Genomic DNA, 17,153 nt, shown 5'->3' with positions numbered 1-17,153 from the left:
CTGAATGTTGATCATGTGACCATGAGGATGCTGCAACGGTCATGTGAAAAACGGGTCATCATAAGCCACTATTTTCAGTGCCTTGTAACTTCAAACGGTCACTAAACAAACCATTGTTAAGTCTGAAAAAAGTGACAGTTTTTCACACTTACGACCATGATCACGTAATCAAAATCCAGTCACTTAGCCACTGTCTCATATTTATGACGGTTGCAGTGTCCCAGAGGGTTACGTTATCCCCTTTTGCGATCTTCTGACAAGCAAAATAAAATGGGGAAGCCAGATTCACTTAACAACCGGGTTACTAACTTATCAACTGCAGTGATTCACTTAACAGCCGTGTTACTTAATTAAGTGTAGTGATTCAGCCGTGGCAAGGAAGCTCACAAAGTGGGACAAAATTCACTTAACAAATATACCTGCTTAGCAACTGGAATTTGGGCCTCCATTGTGGTCTTAAGTCGAGGACTACCTGTAAAACTTTTTGGGGTGCCATCTCTTCAGAGAGAGAAGCCTAGAGCTGTATTCCCTCCAAAAAAGAGAACCATCAAGGAGGAAGAAAGAAAGGGTGCCAGGAGGAAAACAAAACGTGATTTAATTTACATTTGACATGGAAAGGAAATGAACGCAAGGCGGCTAATTACCCGTATATCTAATACTTCTCTGGTATTAAAATGAGAATTCAGTGGCAGCCTTGGTGGTGAATTACGGCCTTCGGTTCTCTGAACTGCCTCAGGCGCAGTGTGTTTTATTATATTGTGGATTTCATTTTCCGCAGCTTTTGTTTTTTAATTGCATACATCGCTCTGAGTCGTGTATCGAGGGAAGGACTACATAAATTGAATAAACAAGCAAACAAATATCCAAGCAACCCCTGAGGCTGGAGCCAAGGTTTCTGGGGACTACGTTAAGGCCTAAGATAAAAGGACCTTCCTACATTTTCTAGGATTTCTTCCTTACTCAAAATAGCATCAATTAAAGAAGGGGGGGGGTTAATATCATCAAATGTGGAGAAGCTCCAAAATTTCTTTAAAAAAAAAACTTTTGAGAAGAAATACACTTAGTCCTCAACTTATGAGTCCAAAATTTCTGTTGTTAAGTAAGACATTTGTTAAATGAGCTTTGACCCATTTTACGACCTTTCTTGCCTCAGTTGTTAAGTGAATCACTGCAGTTGATAAGTTAGTAACCCGGTTGTTAAGTGAATCTGGTTTCCCCATTGACTTTGTTTGTCAGAAGGTCGCAAAAGGGGATCACATGGCCGCCGGGAGACTGTGACCGTCATAACTGTGAATCAGTTGATCTTGGGACATCTCTTGGTATGCCCAGTTGGGAGCTCCTTTTGTTTCCTCATGAAGTTGCCCATCAAAGTGATACTTATTTATCTACTTGCGGTCACCTGCTATTGGACGACAGGAGCTGGAGCGTGTGATGGGAGCTCACTTCATCCTGCGCCAGCAACCGGTCTTGAACACGAGCCTGCTGATTGTCAGCCCAGTCTCCTAACTATGTGAGCCACTGAGCTGCTAGAGATTTGCATGGCAAATTAACAACCATGGGAAAAAAAAAAATAAAATTGAGCGTGACTTACTTAACATCCACCTTGCTTAGCAACAGAAAATCTGGTTCCAGTTGTGGTCGTAAGGCGAGGACTACCTTTATTTTATTTTATTATTTGATTGAATTTTATTTTTAAAAAAATTTATAAGGTCACCCATCTTAAGCAACCCTTGGAGGCTCACAACAACAATAAAACCAATCACCATAAAAAAAATCATAAAACAATAAAACAAATTTAGCAATTGCAACCACTTTGGAAAATCGATCCAATTGGATTCCGATTCTCAAATCCAACAGCTGAATCTGTTTCCTATTCAGATTTCTGTATCTAAAAAAGAACTGAAGCAGTGGTGAAATGTAAAATTTGTTACTACCGGTTCTGTGGGCGTGGCTTGGTGGGGGGGTGGGAGGTAATATGACTGAGTGGGCGTGGCCAACTTTTTTTTTTTTTTACTTTTAAAACCATTCTTTTGCTTTTAAAGCCTCTGACGATCCCAGCTGACTTGCCTGATCAGCAGAAGCTATTTTTTTAAAGCCTCTGACGATCCCAGCTGATTTGCCTGATTAGCAGAGGCTTTTTTTCCTTTTAAAAACATTTTTTCTTTAACCTCTTCGGCCGAAGAAAGCCTCTGATGATCCCAGCTGAGCCGCGCAATCATCAGAGGCTTTTTTTTTTTACTTTTAAAAGCATTTTTTCAGCCAAAGAGCAGTACAAAAAACTGCTTTTAAAAATTAAAAAAAAAGCCTCTGATGATTGCACGCTCAACTGGGCAATGAGGGGGGAGGGCAGGGATTTTTGCTTCCGGTTCTCCGAACCACCCGCCGCCATCGCTACTGGATCGGGTGATCTGGTCCGAACCAGGAACATTTCAACCCTGAGCTGAAGTATTCCAATAATTTCCATGGTATCAGGTTTGATTTGATGTTTCCTTTCGATGTTCCAGTTTGATTTCAAACTGGTTTGGAAATTCAAGTTAATGGAACAGAATAACAGCATTGGAAGGGACCTTGGAGGTCTTCTAGTCCAACCCTTCTCCTCAGGCAGGAAACCCTATACCAGTGATGGCTAACCTTTTTGCCATCACGTGCCAAAAGTGGGGAGAGCGTGTGTAGGGGTCGCGTGCACACGTGCCCACACCCATAATTCAATGCCCCCCCGTGCATGTGCGTGCGACACCCACTCACCCCTGCGCTCCCACCGCTTTTGGCATGCAACGGCAAAAAGGTTACTGGTGGGCCCATTTTTTCACCCTCCCCAGGCTCCAGAGTCTTTCTTGGAGCCTGGGGAGGGCGAAAATGGCCTCCCACACCCTCCCGGAGGCCGGAAATGGCAGTTTCCCAACTTCCGGTGGGCCCGGAAGGCCCGAAAATCAGCTGGCTGGTACATGCATGCACGCTGGAGCTGAGCTAGGGCAACGCTCACGTACTCACAGATATGGCTCCGCGTGCCACCTGTGGCACACGTGCTATAGGTTCGCCATCACGGCCCTATACCATTTCAGACAAACGGTTGTCCACTCGCTTCTTAAAAACTTCCAGTGTTGGAGCATTCACAGCTTCTGGAGGCAAGTCGTTCCACAGATTAGATGTGAATCAGAATCTGACCCTTCAAAATCATGTTTTTCAAATTTGGCAACTTTGAGACCTGTGGATTTCAAGTCCCAGAATTCCCCAGCCAGAATTCTGGGAATTGAAGTCCACGTGACTAAAAGTTGTCAAGCTTGAAAAACACTGTTTCAAAGGCTTACTATCTGTTGTCATTTTTTTAAAGTCTCCATTTAAAAGGACATTCGGCACAAAGACAATCAGCAACTCTGCCATGAAAACATTTTAACCCCACCTTGTTAAAGTTTAAAAAGCACACAAAGACGTACGTGCCCAAACATATACAGGGAGAAAATCTTATATTGACTTCTGGCTCAAATACTCCTCAAACATGGCGCCTTTCAACAAATGACAACCGCTCAGTTGTTTAAAGCCCACAAATCTTTTACTGGTTTGTAAACTTCTAAATACCTGATACTCCAAGTATATTTTTAGCAAAAGCAAAATCTACAATTGCCTCAAAGTTTTACATTTAGGAAGGAAACACGAAAGGTATAAGAAGAGATTAGGCGAGACCTGACTCAAAAACAGTCACTGTGATATCACCACAATCTTAATTTCCAAAAAACACAACTCAATATTTAATTACAATTATTTACCCAAAATTCTATCAAAATGCCCATCCTGTGACCCATTACATTAAATCTTTAAATCCTAATCTCTTTTAACTAACACCTATATTTCTTAGGCTTATCACACACAAGAGCCTTGATGGTACAGTGGTTAATGCACCCTGTTATTAACACAGCTGCCTGCAATTTCTGCTGGTTCGAATCTCTCCAAGGCTCAAGGTTGACTCAGCCTTCCATCCTTTCTAAGGTAGGTGAAATGAGGACCCAGTTTGTGGGGGCAATAAGCTGACTGTGAGATGTAAATGCCTTATTCCCTAATGTGTAAATAATGTATATATGGGACATCGGGGGTTAACTTATTCTTTGGTTCCTAATGTATTCATAATTCACCACTCCCATTCTTGGCTCCACCCCTTGTATATATAAGGAGCCACCTTCACCATTTTCCTTGCTTCTATCTGTGAATATTCAGTGAATATAGAATGCCTGTTATAATTAAAGAGAAATATATTTAAAACTCTAACTCTTATTATCATTATTGAGTCTGATCCTGAAAATATTGCCACAAGCTGGTAGCAGAGGATGGTTAATTGACTCAATAAATACTTAAAGATGTCTAAGAAAGATAGGCCCAACACCAGGGCCTACAGCAAAGAAATAGAAACTGAACAAGAAATAATCAACGAATCCACAAACGCGATTTCGAGAGAATCCGAAGAATACACCACTGAAGAAGAAGAACTAATAAATGAAAATAATGACCAGGAGGAAATCGAAATAGAAAATAACTAACTCAGGTCAGAGATATTAAAACTATTAAAAAGCCAGAAGAATGATGAAAGCCTCATCGCGAATCTCCAAGAAATGCTGAAAAACAGCGGAGCAGCGAGAGAGAAAAACATTGCTAAAGAGAAACCCAAAGACCAAAAAACTGTGAGTGATATGACTACAGAGAAAGTCGTTATGAAAAAGAAAAGATGTGATCCCGCGCGAAATTTTGAATGGCAGCCATCTTGGTTCCAACAAGCCTCCAAAGTGAGCGAAGCAGAGCCAATCAAAATGCTCAGTTCAAAATTTCTGGCGCGAAAAACGTTATCAGACAACGAAAGCGAAAAGGAAGATTCAAACTCTTCAGAAGAACCAGAATCAGAAAGCGAAGACGACTTAACGAAATCCCAAGTAAAGTCAGCAATGAAGACGCTTTTTGCTGCATTTGGGCCAAAATTAAAAATTTCCAAAGCGACAACGAAGAAGCTAGAGAACAAGCCGATACCTCAAGACCTGCACGCTCCCATCCTGACTTCGAGAGCGACGACGCCCGAGCCCAGAGAGCCATGTCGATTCCGCCCTACACCGCAGACCGGATCAAGTACCAACGCACACAAAAGAAAGAAGAGAGCAGTCGCCGCCATCAAAACTTCTAAAACCGAGCCAGAAGCCGACTCGTCTGAAGAGGAGCGGAGCGGGCGAGCTGCAATGGAGAGAACCTTCCACGACGACGCCAAAGAAGAAATGAGCAACGCGCATGTGCGAAACTACGTAGATGGTCCGGAAAGACTTGAACTGGCCAGAGAACCGCGCAGACTCGTTGCGAGCATCCCCATGCCGTTTTGCAATTTCCTGCACTTGCGAGACCACGGACTACCTCAGGTTGTAAGTAATGGACAAAATAATGTGGGAAACTTACCCAGTGACTTCCCAAAACTTAGAGTTGATGGCATTAATTTGCAAGAATGGTATCAACAGCTTCAGGTTGTCTTTATGAAAGAAAATTTACTATTCTTTATCACTAGTCCTCCAAGAAGACCTTGGACTTTAAAAATAGATTGTTTACATCATAGAGCATTTTTCTTAATAATATCTAGCGTGTCTCCTGCAATGTATCATAGCATCAAACCAAACCTAACTGTTTCAGAAATAATTCAATGCATGTTTAATCTGTTTCACAGCGATAGTGTAGCTACCACTACAAGAATGTCTAAGGATTTCTTTTCTTCCAGAGTAAAACCAGGGGTTTCCATAAGTGAGCATTTGATATCTCTAAACAAAATAAGAGCTGAGCTGCATTTGAGGGGGGAAGTGATTTCAGATCAAACAATGAAAAGTGTTATTATCAATTCACTTGATTCATCATGGGATAGTTTTATGTCACACTTAGACACCATCAATCTAGGATATTTATCCATAGAAAGTCTATCTAACAAATTGATAGCAGAAGACAATTCAAGAAAAAATCGTTCCAGCAATCACACAGAACACAAATCTTTTAGGAAGGTAGCTTTCCAGGAAAAATACAATGAAGCTTTTAAATGCCATAATTGTGGGTCCAGGGAACACAATAGAAGAGACTGTCCCAAAATCTCAAAGGAGAGACATAGGTCAGAGTATAGGAGCAAATACAATTATAGACAGTCTTCCACAGATAGACATAAATATAGAAGCCCACCAAATTACAGAGATAGTAGAGGGGGTAGAGAAAATTCAAAAGAGAGAAAATCTGGTTCACTGAATGGACTAAATAAACAAGACAGCACTAAAACACAACAAAATGAGAACAATAATTGGCTTATTGATTCTGGGGCAACCAACCACACCACTAATAACAAAAATATATTGTCTTCATTTACAGAAGATAAATTTGTAATAAAGGTAGCTAATCAAGAAAAGGTTCAAGTATTAGGCAGAGGAAATGTGACCTTGCCTGGCCTAGGAAAAATAGAGGGGGTATTGTTAATTCCAGAAATACCTCATAACATACTAAGTGCCATAAAACTAAGCAGAGATTCTGACATCAATATAGTTTTCTCAAAGGGGAAAGCAACTTTAGAGAAGGACAAAACAAATGTAGGCACTGTGATGATTAAAGGAGGCCTACCCTATCTAATAACAAAAGAAAGATGGTTACATAACATTGATTCAAATATGGAAGATTGTATTGAGGCAGATGATGAAAATGTTAGTAACAGTGACAATGATGAATGTAAAATATCTCATGATCACGCAAATACACACAATGAGAAGAAACCAAGAATAGGTAAACCAATTCATGATGAGTGTGCTCACATCTTGCATAGGAAGTTAGGACATGCAAGTTTTCCTGTAGTACAAAAAATGACTGAACACACAGAAGGTGTCAAAATAAAAAATTGTGAAAATTATTTGGAATGCTCAGTATGTAAATCCACTAAACTAAAAACTAGTCCCAGACCAAAAAAATCCAACAGATCAACTAACAAAATTTTTGACTTAGTACATATGGACCTAGTTGGTCCATTAACTCCATCAATCACTTATAGAAAACGTTACTTCCTAACAATAGTAGACGATTACAGTCGCTATGGTTTTGTTTACACATTAAAACACAAGGATGAAACCTTTCAGAAATTTAAGGAATTCTACAAACGCATAGAAACACAACATAATATCAGAATAAAACAAATTATGACAGATAGGGGATGTGAATTCATGTCTAAAGAATTCTCCCAATGGTTAAAGGATAGAGGAATGCTACATTTCACGTCTAGTCCATTTTCTGCGTTCCAAAACGGGATTGCAGAGAGAAAGAATTCCACACTACAAACCATGATTAGGTGCACATTAGAGGATGCTGGTTTAGGCAAACAATTTTGGTCAGAGGCCTTACATTATTCAAATTACACTCAAAATAGAACCTGGTCCAGTATTGTGAATAAAACACCATATGAGGTGATGTATAATAGGAAACCCAAATTAGCACACATGCACATATTTGGAGTCACTGCAGACGTACACATACCTAAGCAGTTGAGAAGAAAGGGAGAAAACGTATCCAGAAGATTAAGATTTATGGGATATGAAACTGGCACCAAAGGGTACAGATTCATTGATAATAATAACAAATTTATAGTCTCCAGAACAGCTGTGTTCCATGAACAGGCCAATTGGTCTAAATTACATCTTAATGAAATATTTCCAAATAAATGCAAAGATACAAAATCTTGTGAGGAAGGGACAATAGAAAATCAAAATATCAACAAAAATAAAAACAAAACCAAAACTTGGACAAATAGTCAGCACAAAATAAAGACAGACACATTAACAAAAAAGGAAGCAAGATATTTGCATGATAACCATAGCAAACCCGAAAGAGCTATTAGAAACAATAGAAATCAAGTACCAAATAAATACAGAGATTACATAATGCATATGGATGGTGAACAAATGACACCTAATACATATGAGGAAGTATTAAAACTCCCTCGTGAAGAAAAGGAAAAATGGGAACTTGCTATGAAAAAAGAGATGGAAAGTTTGCAAGGATTAAATGTGTTTACACCTGCGATTGCACCTAAAGATAAAACGATTATAGGTACCAGGTGGATTTATAAAATTAAGAATCTAGAAGGAGGCAATACTTTATACAAAGCTAGATTGGTTGCACAAGGTTATGCACAAAAATATCCGGAGGACTACACTGACACATACTCCCCCACAGTGAGAACAGAGAGTGTTAAAACAGCTCTAGTAGTGGCATCTGCACTCAATCTTGATGTATTTCAATATGACATACAGACTGCGTATTTACACGCAAAACTAGATAAGGAAATATATGTAAGAGCACCACACAGTCAATACACTAATAAGAATGAAATTTGGCTATTGAACAAGAGTCTATACGGATTAAAGCAATCTGGCAAAAGATGGTACGATTGCTTGGTAAAAGTACTTAAGACCATGGATTTCAACGCTACCACTGCTGATAACTGTTTCTTTGTAAAAAAGAGTGATGATCATATTGAATTTGTATTAATTTATGTAGATGATATTTTATATATAGGAAAACACAAGGAGAGAAGAGAAACCTTTGTAAATAAGCTAAACGAACATTTCTCGTTGAAATCTCTAGGTAAGGTAAACAAATACCTTGGCGTACAAATTAACAAAACTAGAAGGGGATTCAAACTTACTCAGAAAGATAAAATCATTGAACTTCTGAACAAATGCAATTTAAACAATGCCAAACCCTGTGACACTCCTATGCAAACTGATTTCCTTAGAAACACTGATGAATCTTCCCCTGAATTCAAGGATAATACATTTTATAGATCAGTCATAGGTTCACTTCTTTATATATCTAATTGGACCAGGCCAGATATTGCATTACCACTCAACTTATTGTCAAGATATGTTAGCAAACCAACAATGTATCATTGGGAAGCAGTCAAAAGAATTCTAAGATATCTGAAAAGTACATTAGACTTTTGCTTAGTATTAGAACCTAGTAATGGTAAAGAACCAAAACTTACATGTTACGCAGATGCGGATTGGGCTGGAGATATATCATGCAGAAAGAGCACTTCTGGTTATATTTTTCTATTAAATGACTGTCCAGTTTACTGGTACACTGGTAAACAAGAACTGGTAGCCACTTCGACCACAGAAGCGGAATATGTTTGTTTGTCCAAAGCTGCAAATAATCTTGTATGGTTTAATGATTTGATTTCAGATGTTTGGAAAAAACCTGCTTTGCCTTTTGTTATGCATGAAGATAATAAAGCAGCCATTGAAATATCCAGATCCGATGCCATTGGACAAAGGTCCAGGCATATAGATATAAAATTTAAACATGTGAGACAATTGTCTCAAGATGGATTTATCAAAGCAGTGCATTGTGATACCTCTGAACAATTAGCTGACATATTGACGAAGCCTTTACCTTCTAAACAGCACAAATATTTAACATCAAAATTATATGTCTTATATTGTCCTGAATCTGAATGTAATTGGTGTTGTATAGCGAACCGGCATTTAGAGGGGGATTTGTGAGATGTAAATGCCTTATTCCCTAATGTGTAAATAATGTATATATGGGACATCGGGGGTTAACTTATTCTTTGGTTCCTAATGTATTCATAATTCACCACTCCCATTCTTGGCTCCACCCCTTGTATATATAAGGAGCCACCTTCACCATTTTCCTTGCTTCTATCTGTGAATATTCAGTGAATATAGAATGCCTGTTATAATTAAAGAGAAATATATTTAAAACTCTAACTCTTATTATCATTATTGAGTCTGATCCTGAAAATATTGCCACACTGACTTTGTATAAAAATATACAAAAGAATGAAGGCTATTGCTTAACACATTGTAAGCCGCCCTGAGTCTCCGGAGAAGGGCGGCATATAAATCAAATTAAAAAAAAACAAAACAAAAAAAACATTATACTCTTCATTATACACAGAATCATTTCATTATTACAATATTATCATCTTCATTTTGTTATTCGTATCAACAGTCACCTATTATATGGGCTGATATAATAGAGTGGTAAATGTTTAGATTAAGATATTATATAATTGTGGGAAAAAATTTTGTTTCGGTTTTTATTTTGAAAGATGCAATGGTGGAGATTTGGGAAAGAGCTCGATAAAGAGGAGAAAGCGATTGTGCCTATTCTTGACTGGATCAATGCTTTGTTCTTAAAAGATGTATTTTATGTTTATGTTTTAAAAAAAATAATAAATTTTTTTCAAAAAAAAAAAAAAACAGTCACTGTGAGAAGGACCTTGGAGTCCTAGTGGACAATCACTTAGTGTGCAGCAGCAGCCAAAAAAGCTAATACAATCCTTGGTTGTATAAACAGAGGCATAGAATCAAAATCACGTGAATATTAATACCGCTTAAAAAGCTTTATAAAGCCTGAGTAAGGCCACACTGCAATACTGCGACCAATTTTGGTTACCATACTACAAAAAGTATGTTGAGACTTTGGAAAAAGTTCAGAGAAGAGCAACTAAAATGATCAAAGTCCTGGAGACTAAAACATATGAAGAACGCCTGCAGGATTTGGGTTTGGCCAGTCTACTCTAGATAAAAGAAGAATTAGGGGTGACATGATAGCAGTATTCCGGCATTTGAGGGGCTGCCACAAAGAAGAGGGGGTTAAAATTATTCTCCAAAGCACCTGAGGGCAGTACAAGTAGCAATGGATGGAAACGAATCAAGGAGAGAAGCAACCTGGAATTAAGGAGAAACTTCCTAACAGTGAGGACAATTAACCAGTGGAACAGCTTGCCACCAGAAGTTAGATGGAAACTAATCAAGGAGAGAGGCAACCTAGAAGTCAATGGCGAAGCCACATTCACTTAACAATCGTCACAAACTTAACTTAACAAATGCAGTGATTCACTTAACAACTGTGGCAAGAAAAGACGTAAAATGGGGCGATACTCACTTAACAAATGTCTCACTCAACCACAGAAATTTTGGCCTCAATTGTGGTCATAGGTCGAGATTATAATAATATTAGCCACTAAACAATGGTTAATATTAACCCCAATGCAGTGGTAGGTTTCAAAAATTTTTACTACTGGTTATGTGGGTGGCTTGTTGGGCGTGGCATGGCTCAATGAGTGTGGCTTGATGGGTGTGGCTTGTTGGGCGTGGCATGGGAAGGATACTGTAAAATCTCCATTCCCACCCCATTCCAGGGGAAGGTTATTGCAAAATCCCCATTTCCTCCCGATCAGCTGGGACTTGGGAGGCAGAGAATAGATGGGGGTGGGGCCAGTCAAAAGTTTTACTACCGGTTCTCCGAACTACTCAAAATTTCCGCTACCAGTTCTCCAGAACTGGTCAGAACCTGCTGAAACCCACCTCTGCCCCAATGGCCTGAAAAAAAGCCATATTCACACCCCAGAACTACAAACTTGATTGGTTCATTTTAACTAAAGTTAAACCGGAAAGACACCCCAAATTGTAAAGCAAAGGAGCGTCTGTATTTCCTCATGGAATTTGGCGTCTTAAGAGTCAGTTGGATTGTAGTAACAGAGCCACTGCAGGAAATGAATAAATTAGATGCAAATCAAAATTGAGTTGGGATGAGATGAGAAATTGCAATTGGAAAAGGAGCCAGATTTAATCTTGTCCAATGCCCAAAACGGCACCAGAAGACAAATAAGATACAAGCCACAAGATTACGAAGGCTGATTTCATAACTTAGATCCTGGCCGCTTGAAGATGGGTGGACTTCAACTCCCAATATTCACCAGAGTGTCTGTTTTAAATTGGTTAGACTTCAGCTCCCAGAATTCTCCATCCAGCAAGGGAAGAATAACAGAGTTATACCATTTCAGACAAATGGTTATCCAGTCTCTTCTTTAAAACTTCCAATGTTGGAGAATTCACAACTTCTGCAGGAGAGTCGTCTTTCCATTGATCAATTGTTCTAACTGTCAGGAAATTTCTCCTTAGTTCTAGGTTGCTTCTCTCCTTTATGAGTTTCCACCCATTGCTTCTTGTCCTGCCTTCAGGTGCTTTGGAGAATAGCTTGATTCCCTCTTCTTTGTGGTAACTCCTGAGATATTGGAAGATGCTATCATGTCTCCCCTAGTCCTTCTTTTCATCAAACTAGACGTACCCAGTTCCAGCAACCGTTCTTTATATGTTTTAGCCTCCAGTCCCCTCAACATCTTTGTTGCTCTTCTCTGCACTCTTTTCTAGAGTCTCCACATCTTTTTTACATCATGGTGACCAAAACTGAATGCAGGATTCCAAGTGTGGTCTTACCAAAGCATTATAAAGTGGTATTAACACTTCACGTGATCTTGATTCTATCCCTCCGCTAATGCACACGGCTGGCTCATGTTAAATGATTGTCCACTAGGACTCCAAGATCCCTCTCACAGTGACTATTGAGTGAGGTGCCACCTATACTATATATACCTATGCATTTTTTTTCTTGCCTAAATGTAGAACCTTACTTTTTTCACCATTGAATTTCATTTTGTTAGATAGCACCCAATGTTCAAGTCTGTCAAGATCCTTCTGTATCTTAAGCCTATCTTCTGGAGTGTTGGCTATTCCTGCTAGCTTGGTGTTGTCTGCAAATTTGATGAGTTCCTCATCCAAATCATTGATGAAGATGTTGAAGAGTCCTGGGCCTAAAACAGAGCCTTGGGGTACCCCACTGCGTACTTCCCTCCATGGAGATGCAGTTCCATTGAGGACTACACGTTGAGTGCGATTGGTCAGCCAGTTACGAATCCATCTGGTGGTGAGGCTGCCTAACCCGTATTTTTCGATCTTGAAAGCATGCTAGCTGGGGAATTCTGGGAGTTGAAGTCCCAAAAGTCCCAGTCACATCTTCAAGCAGCCAGGGTTGAGAAACACTGACTTAGGCCAAAAAAAAAAAAAATGATCTAAATCAAGAAGAGAGCACTCAAAAATGGTGATGATAATGATGGTGAAGAAGAAGAGAAGGAGAGATTTAATTGAAAGGTAAGAAGCCAATAGTCCTCTAGACTGCTCAAAAGACAACAACGCAAGACTTAAGTCAACTAAGGAAATCCAAGAAGATTCTACTTCATCTGTTCTCTTTGCAATAAATTTGGGAACTATTTCCTCTTATTCATCAGATGTATTTATCAATTATTCAACAATAGGCAGGTTATCATCATCATCATCATCATCATGCACTGCAGTTGTCTCTGCCATCTACACTGTACATCACGTTGCTTCTTGCTTGGAAAGCTTCATATCTATTGTGCCAATGGGGTTAGGTTTTACTTATTTATTGGTTAGATATTTATCTTGTCTTTATTATTTTTAAAAATGACTCAAGGCAGGGACATACCTAGTACTCCTTCCTCTTCCCATTTTCCTTACAACAACAGTCTTGGGAGGTGGGTTGGGCTGAGAGAGGATGACTGGCCTAAAGTCACCCAGCCAGTTTTTCAAGCCTGAAGCTGAATTAAAACTCACCGTCTCTTGGTGATTGGCCCAAAGTCACCCATCTGCTTTCCATGCCTGAGGTGGAACTAGAACTCACCATCTCTTGGTGATTGGCCCAAAGTCACCCTGCTGCCTTTCATGCCTGAGGTGGAACTAGAACTCACCATCTCTTGGTGATTGGCCCAAAGTCACCCTGCTGCCTTTCATGCCTGAGGTGGAACTAGAACTCACCACCTCTTGGTGATTGGCCCAAAGTCACCCAGCTGCCTTTCATGCCTGAGGTGGGACTAGAACTCACCGTCTCTTGGTGATTGGCCCAAAGTCACCCAGCTGCTTTCCATGCCTGAGGTGGAACTAGAACTCACCATCTCTTGGTGATTGGCCCAAAGTCACCCAGCTGCCTTTCATGCCTGAGGTGGAACTAGAACTCACCACCTCTTGGTGACTGGCCCAAAGTCACCCAGCTGCCTTTCATGCCTAAAGTGGGAACTAGAACCTATCTAGTGATTGGTCCCAAAGTCATCCAACTGCCTTTCATTCCTAAGGTGAGACTAGAATTTACCGTCTCCTAGCCAGGCACCTTAACCACTAGACCAAACTGCCACTCCAAAACATCTGAAGGATGCCAGGGTGCCCATAAAGCAAGAAATAAAACAGAAGAGCTGGGCCTCTCCGGCAGAAAATTCTATGCTCCAAATTTCTCCCTTTTGGGTCTCTGAATTATTCCGGAGGTAGAGAAACGCTTCGCCTTGATTTCCAACAAAAGCAGACATTTGATTCAGACATTTGAAGAATTACAAGTGGGGGGGGGAGACAACTTCCTAAGGTGTCACTTTGGTTTTGGCAAAGCGGTGTCACCTGCACGTCCGCTGGAAAAAAAACAGTGAGTGTCATGCTTTGATCAGCAAGAATTCTTTAGAAATGGGAGGTCTTGTGGGGGTGGGGCAGGGGGGAGTTGGCGATTTGTCAGCCAGGGGAGACACTCCCGTATATAATCTGACAGCACAAAGGGCGGAAATAAAGGCTTTGGTGGGTCTCTGGCACTTGAAACCCCCTCCTCACAAAAAAAAATACTCCTGGCTTCTCTTTCCTTTCCCCTCTGGAATTACTATCAAAGACATGGCTTCTTTAAAAGTACCCTACAAAGAGTAAAAAAAAAAAAAGGGGGGGGTCATTGTTCCCCAGATTTCTAAATTCACCCTCCCTTCAACAAAGGAAAAAGTGGGGCGGCCCCTTGCAAACAATGGGGCTGTTTCCTTCTATGTAACTCACCCCCCCCCCATTAATATGCTCCAGATTTCCCCTGACCCTGGAGAGGGGGGGGGGTTGGGTAACAGGCCACGTGCCATCTCTTGTCCCTCGCCCACCCATCCATGGGGGGAGGGGGCACCTTAGAGTTCTGCAGTCAGTAATAACCTTCTTTCTCCCCCCCCCCACTTCTTGGTCCCTAAATGCACCCCAAACCTTCCCCTACTCCCTCAAGTATCTGTCCTCCTCTGAAGCTTTGTCTGCAGAAGGCAGGGCCGGATGGCTCAGAGAAAGCGAGCTCTGGGCTGGCGGGAGGGGGGGCATGTTGTTAAGATGGGGGGAGGGAAGGCAGAAGTCTCCCTCGAAGCCTTAGCTCAGCGCCTTCTCCTAGCGGAAAAGAGGAAGAAGAGAAGACCCCCCAAAAAGAAGGATCCACCCTCTTTTTCTATGTTGTTGTTATTTTTTGGTTTTGTTCTTTCTCTGTCCATTTCACCCGCGGTCCTTCCTCTCTCCTGCCCTCCATGGCTCCGTTCATTCATTCCTTCGCTCATTCAGTCTCTGACATTCCTTTCTCCGTCAATGCTCCCATATCTTTTCCCCCGCACATTTCCTTCCTTCCTTCCTTCCTTCCTTCCTTCCTCCTCAATGCTCCCGTATCTTTTCTCCACACATTTCCTTCCTTCCTTCCCTCTTCCTTCCTCCCTCTTCTCTCCCGCTCCCTCTTCCTTCCTTCCTTCCGCCCTTCCTTCCCCTTACCTCTTCCTTCCTCCCTCCTCTCCCCTCCCTCTCCCCCTTTCTTCCTTACCTTTTCCTCCCTCTCTCCCTTCTCTTCCCCTCCCTCTCCCCCTTCCTTCCTTCCACCCTCTTCCTCCCTCCCTCCCTTCTCTTCCCCTCCTCTTCCTCTTCTTTACCTTTCCTTCCTTCCCCTTACCTCTTCCTCCCTCCCTCCCTCCTCTCCCCTTCTTCTCCCCTTCCTTCCTTACCTTTTCCTCCCTCTCTTCCTTCTCTTCCCCTCCCTCTCCCCCTTCCTTCCTTCCCTCTCCCCTCTGTCTTCTTTCCTTCCACCCTCTTCCTCCCTCCCTCCCTTCTCTTCCCCTCCTCTTCCTCTTCTTCTTCACCTTTCCTTCCTTTCCCTTCCCCTTACCTCTTCCTCCCTCTCTCTCTCTCCCCCTTCCTTCCTTCCTTCCTTCCCTTTCCCCTCTTTCCTTCCTTCCTTCCCTTTCCCCTCTTCTTTCCTTCCACCCTCTTCCTCCCTCCCTTCTCTTCCTCTTCTTCTTTACCCTTCCTTCCTTCCCCTTACCTCTTCCTCCCTCCCTCCCTCTTCTCCCCTCCCTCTCCCCCTTCCTTCCTTTCCTCTCCCCTGTCTTCTTTCCTTCCACCTTCTTCTTTCCTCCCTCCCTCCCTTCTCTTCCTTTCCTTCCTTCCTTCTCTTCTTCTTTATCCTCCTTCCTTCCTTCCCTCCCTTCCCTCTCCCTCTTCTTTCCTTCCACCTTCTTCTTTCCTCCCTCCCTCCCTTCCTTCTCTTCCTTTCCTTCCTTCCTTCCTTCCTTCTCTTTCTCTTCTTCTTTATCCTCCTTCCTTCCTTCCTTTCCTCCCTCCCTCTCCCCCTTCCTTCCTTCCCTCTCCCGTCTTCTTTCCTTCCACCTTCTTCTTTCCTCCCTCCCTCCCTTCCTTCTCTCCCTCTCCTTCCTTCCTTCCTTCCTTCTCTTTCTCTTCTTCTTTATCCTCCTTCCTTCCTTCCTTCCTTCCCTCCCTCCCTCCCAGCCTACCTCGATCTTGTCCACGCTCCGGGCGCAGCCCACCACTTTCAGCCCGTGCTGCACCAGCGCCCGAGCCACGGCCGCTCCGATGCCCACCGAGGCGCCCGTGACCAGCGCCACCCGGTTCTTCCAGCGCTCCATGACCCCCGCGAGCCGCGCCGCCTGCCTGCCTGCCTCCCTCCAAGCGCGGCCGCTTCCCCCTCCTTCCCTGCCTCCCCGAAGCGCTGGAGCCCGGCCGGCCGGCGGGCGAAGCTTCTCCGGGAGGAGGAGGAGGCGGAGGAACCGAGCGGCGCACTCGCCTCCTTCTCCAAGGGCAGCCTCGCCCTTCGGCTGGCGAGAGAAGCCGGCAGGAGGCGGGGAAGCGCCGGCCGCGGCCCCCTCCCCTCCCCGGGGCAGGGTTGAAAGTTCCCCTTGCGTCTGGCCAGCGGGTGGGGCCGCCTCCTCCCGCCCGGGGAGCAGCGCCAGGCAACGGCGGAGGGTTCCACGCGTGGGAAGGGGGCAAGGATCGAGGCAGCCTCGGGCTCCTAGCCGGCACCCCCCCCGACCTGCCCGGGCAGCTGCATTTCTGCCCTGCTGGTGCCTTTCCTTCCTCGGCAGCCCGGCAGTGATTGAGCCAGAGAAAGATATTTAAGGGGACTGGAGGCTAAAACGTACAAAGAGCGGTTGCTGGAATTGGGGGCGTCTAGTTTATTTT

The 17,153-nt window shown here is 42.7% G+C and overlaps 1 protein-coding gene across 2 annotated transcripts in view; it reads right to left on the bottom strand.

The window, feature by feature from the left end:
- Positions 1 to 16,775, bottom strand: part of DHRS11 (dehydrogenase/reductase 11) — a 48,609-nt gene extending 31,834 nt beyond the window's left edge. For both annotated transcript variants that reach the window (XM_070945196.1, XM_070945205.1), the window contains exon 1: positions 16,469 to 16,775. In XM_070945196.1, the coding sequence (XP_070801297.1) occupies positions 16,469 to 16,600 (132 nt within the window). In that variant the 5' untranslated portion in view covers positions 16,601 to 16,775. The remainder of the gene's footprint in view (positions 1 to 16,468) is intronic.
- Positions 16,776 to 17,153: the final 378 nt, after the last annotated feature.

This window comes from Pituophis catenifer, unplaced genomic scaffold, assembly GCF_029215685.1.
Source record: "Pituophis catenifer annectens isolate HBS135680 unplaced genomic scaffold, rPitCat1.0.hap2 SCAF_1, whole genome shotgun sequence".
NCBI lineage: Eukaryota > Metazoa > Chordata > Lepidosauria > Squamata > Colubridae > Pituophis > Pituophis catenifer.
The sequence above is the reverse complement of the archived record's forward strand: the minus strand, read 5'-3'. Positions and strand labels throughout refer to the sequence as shown.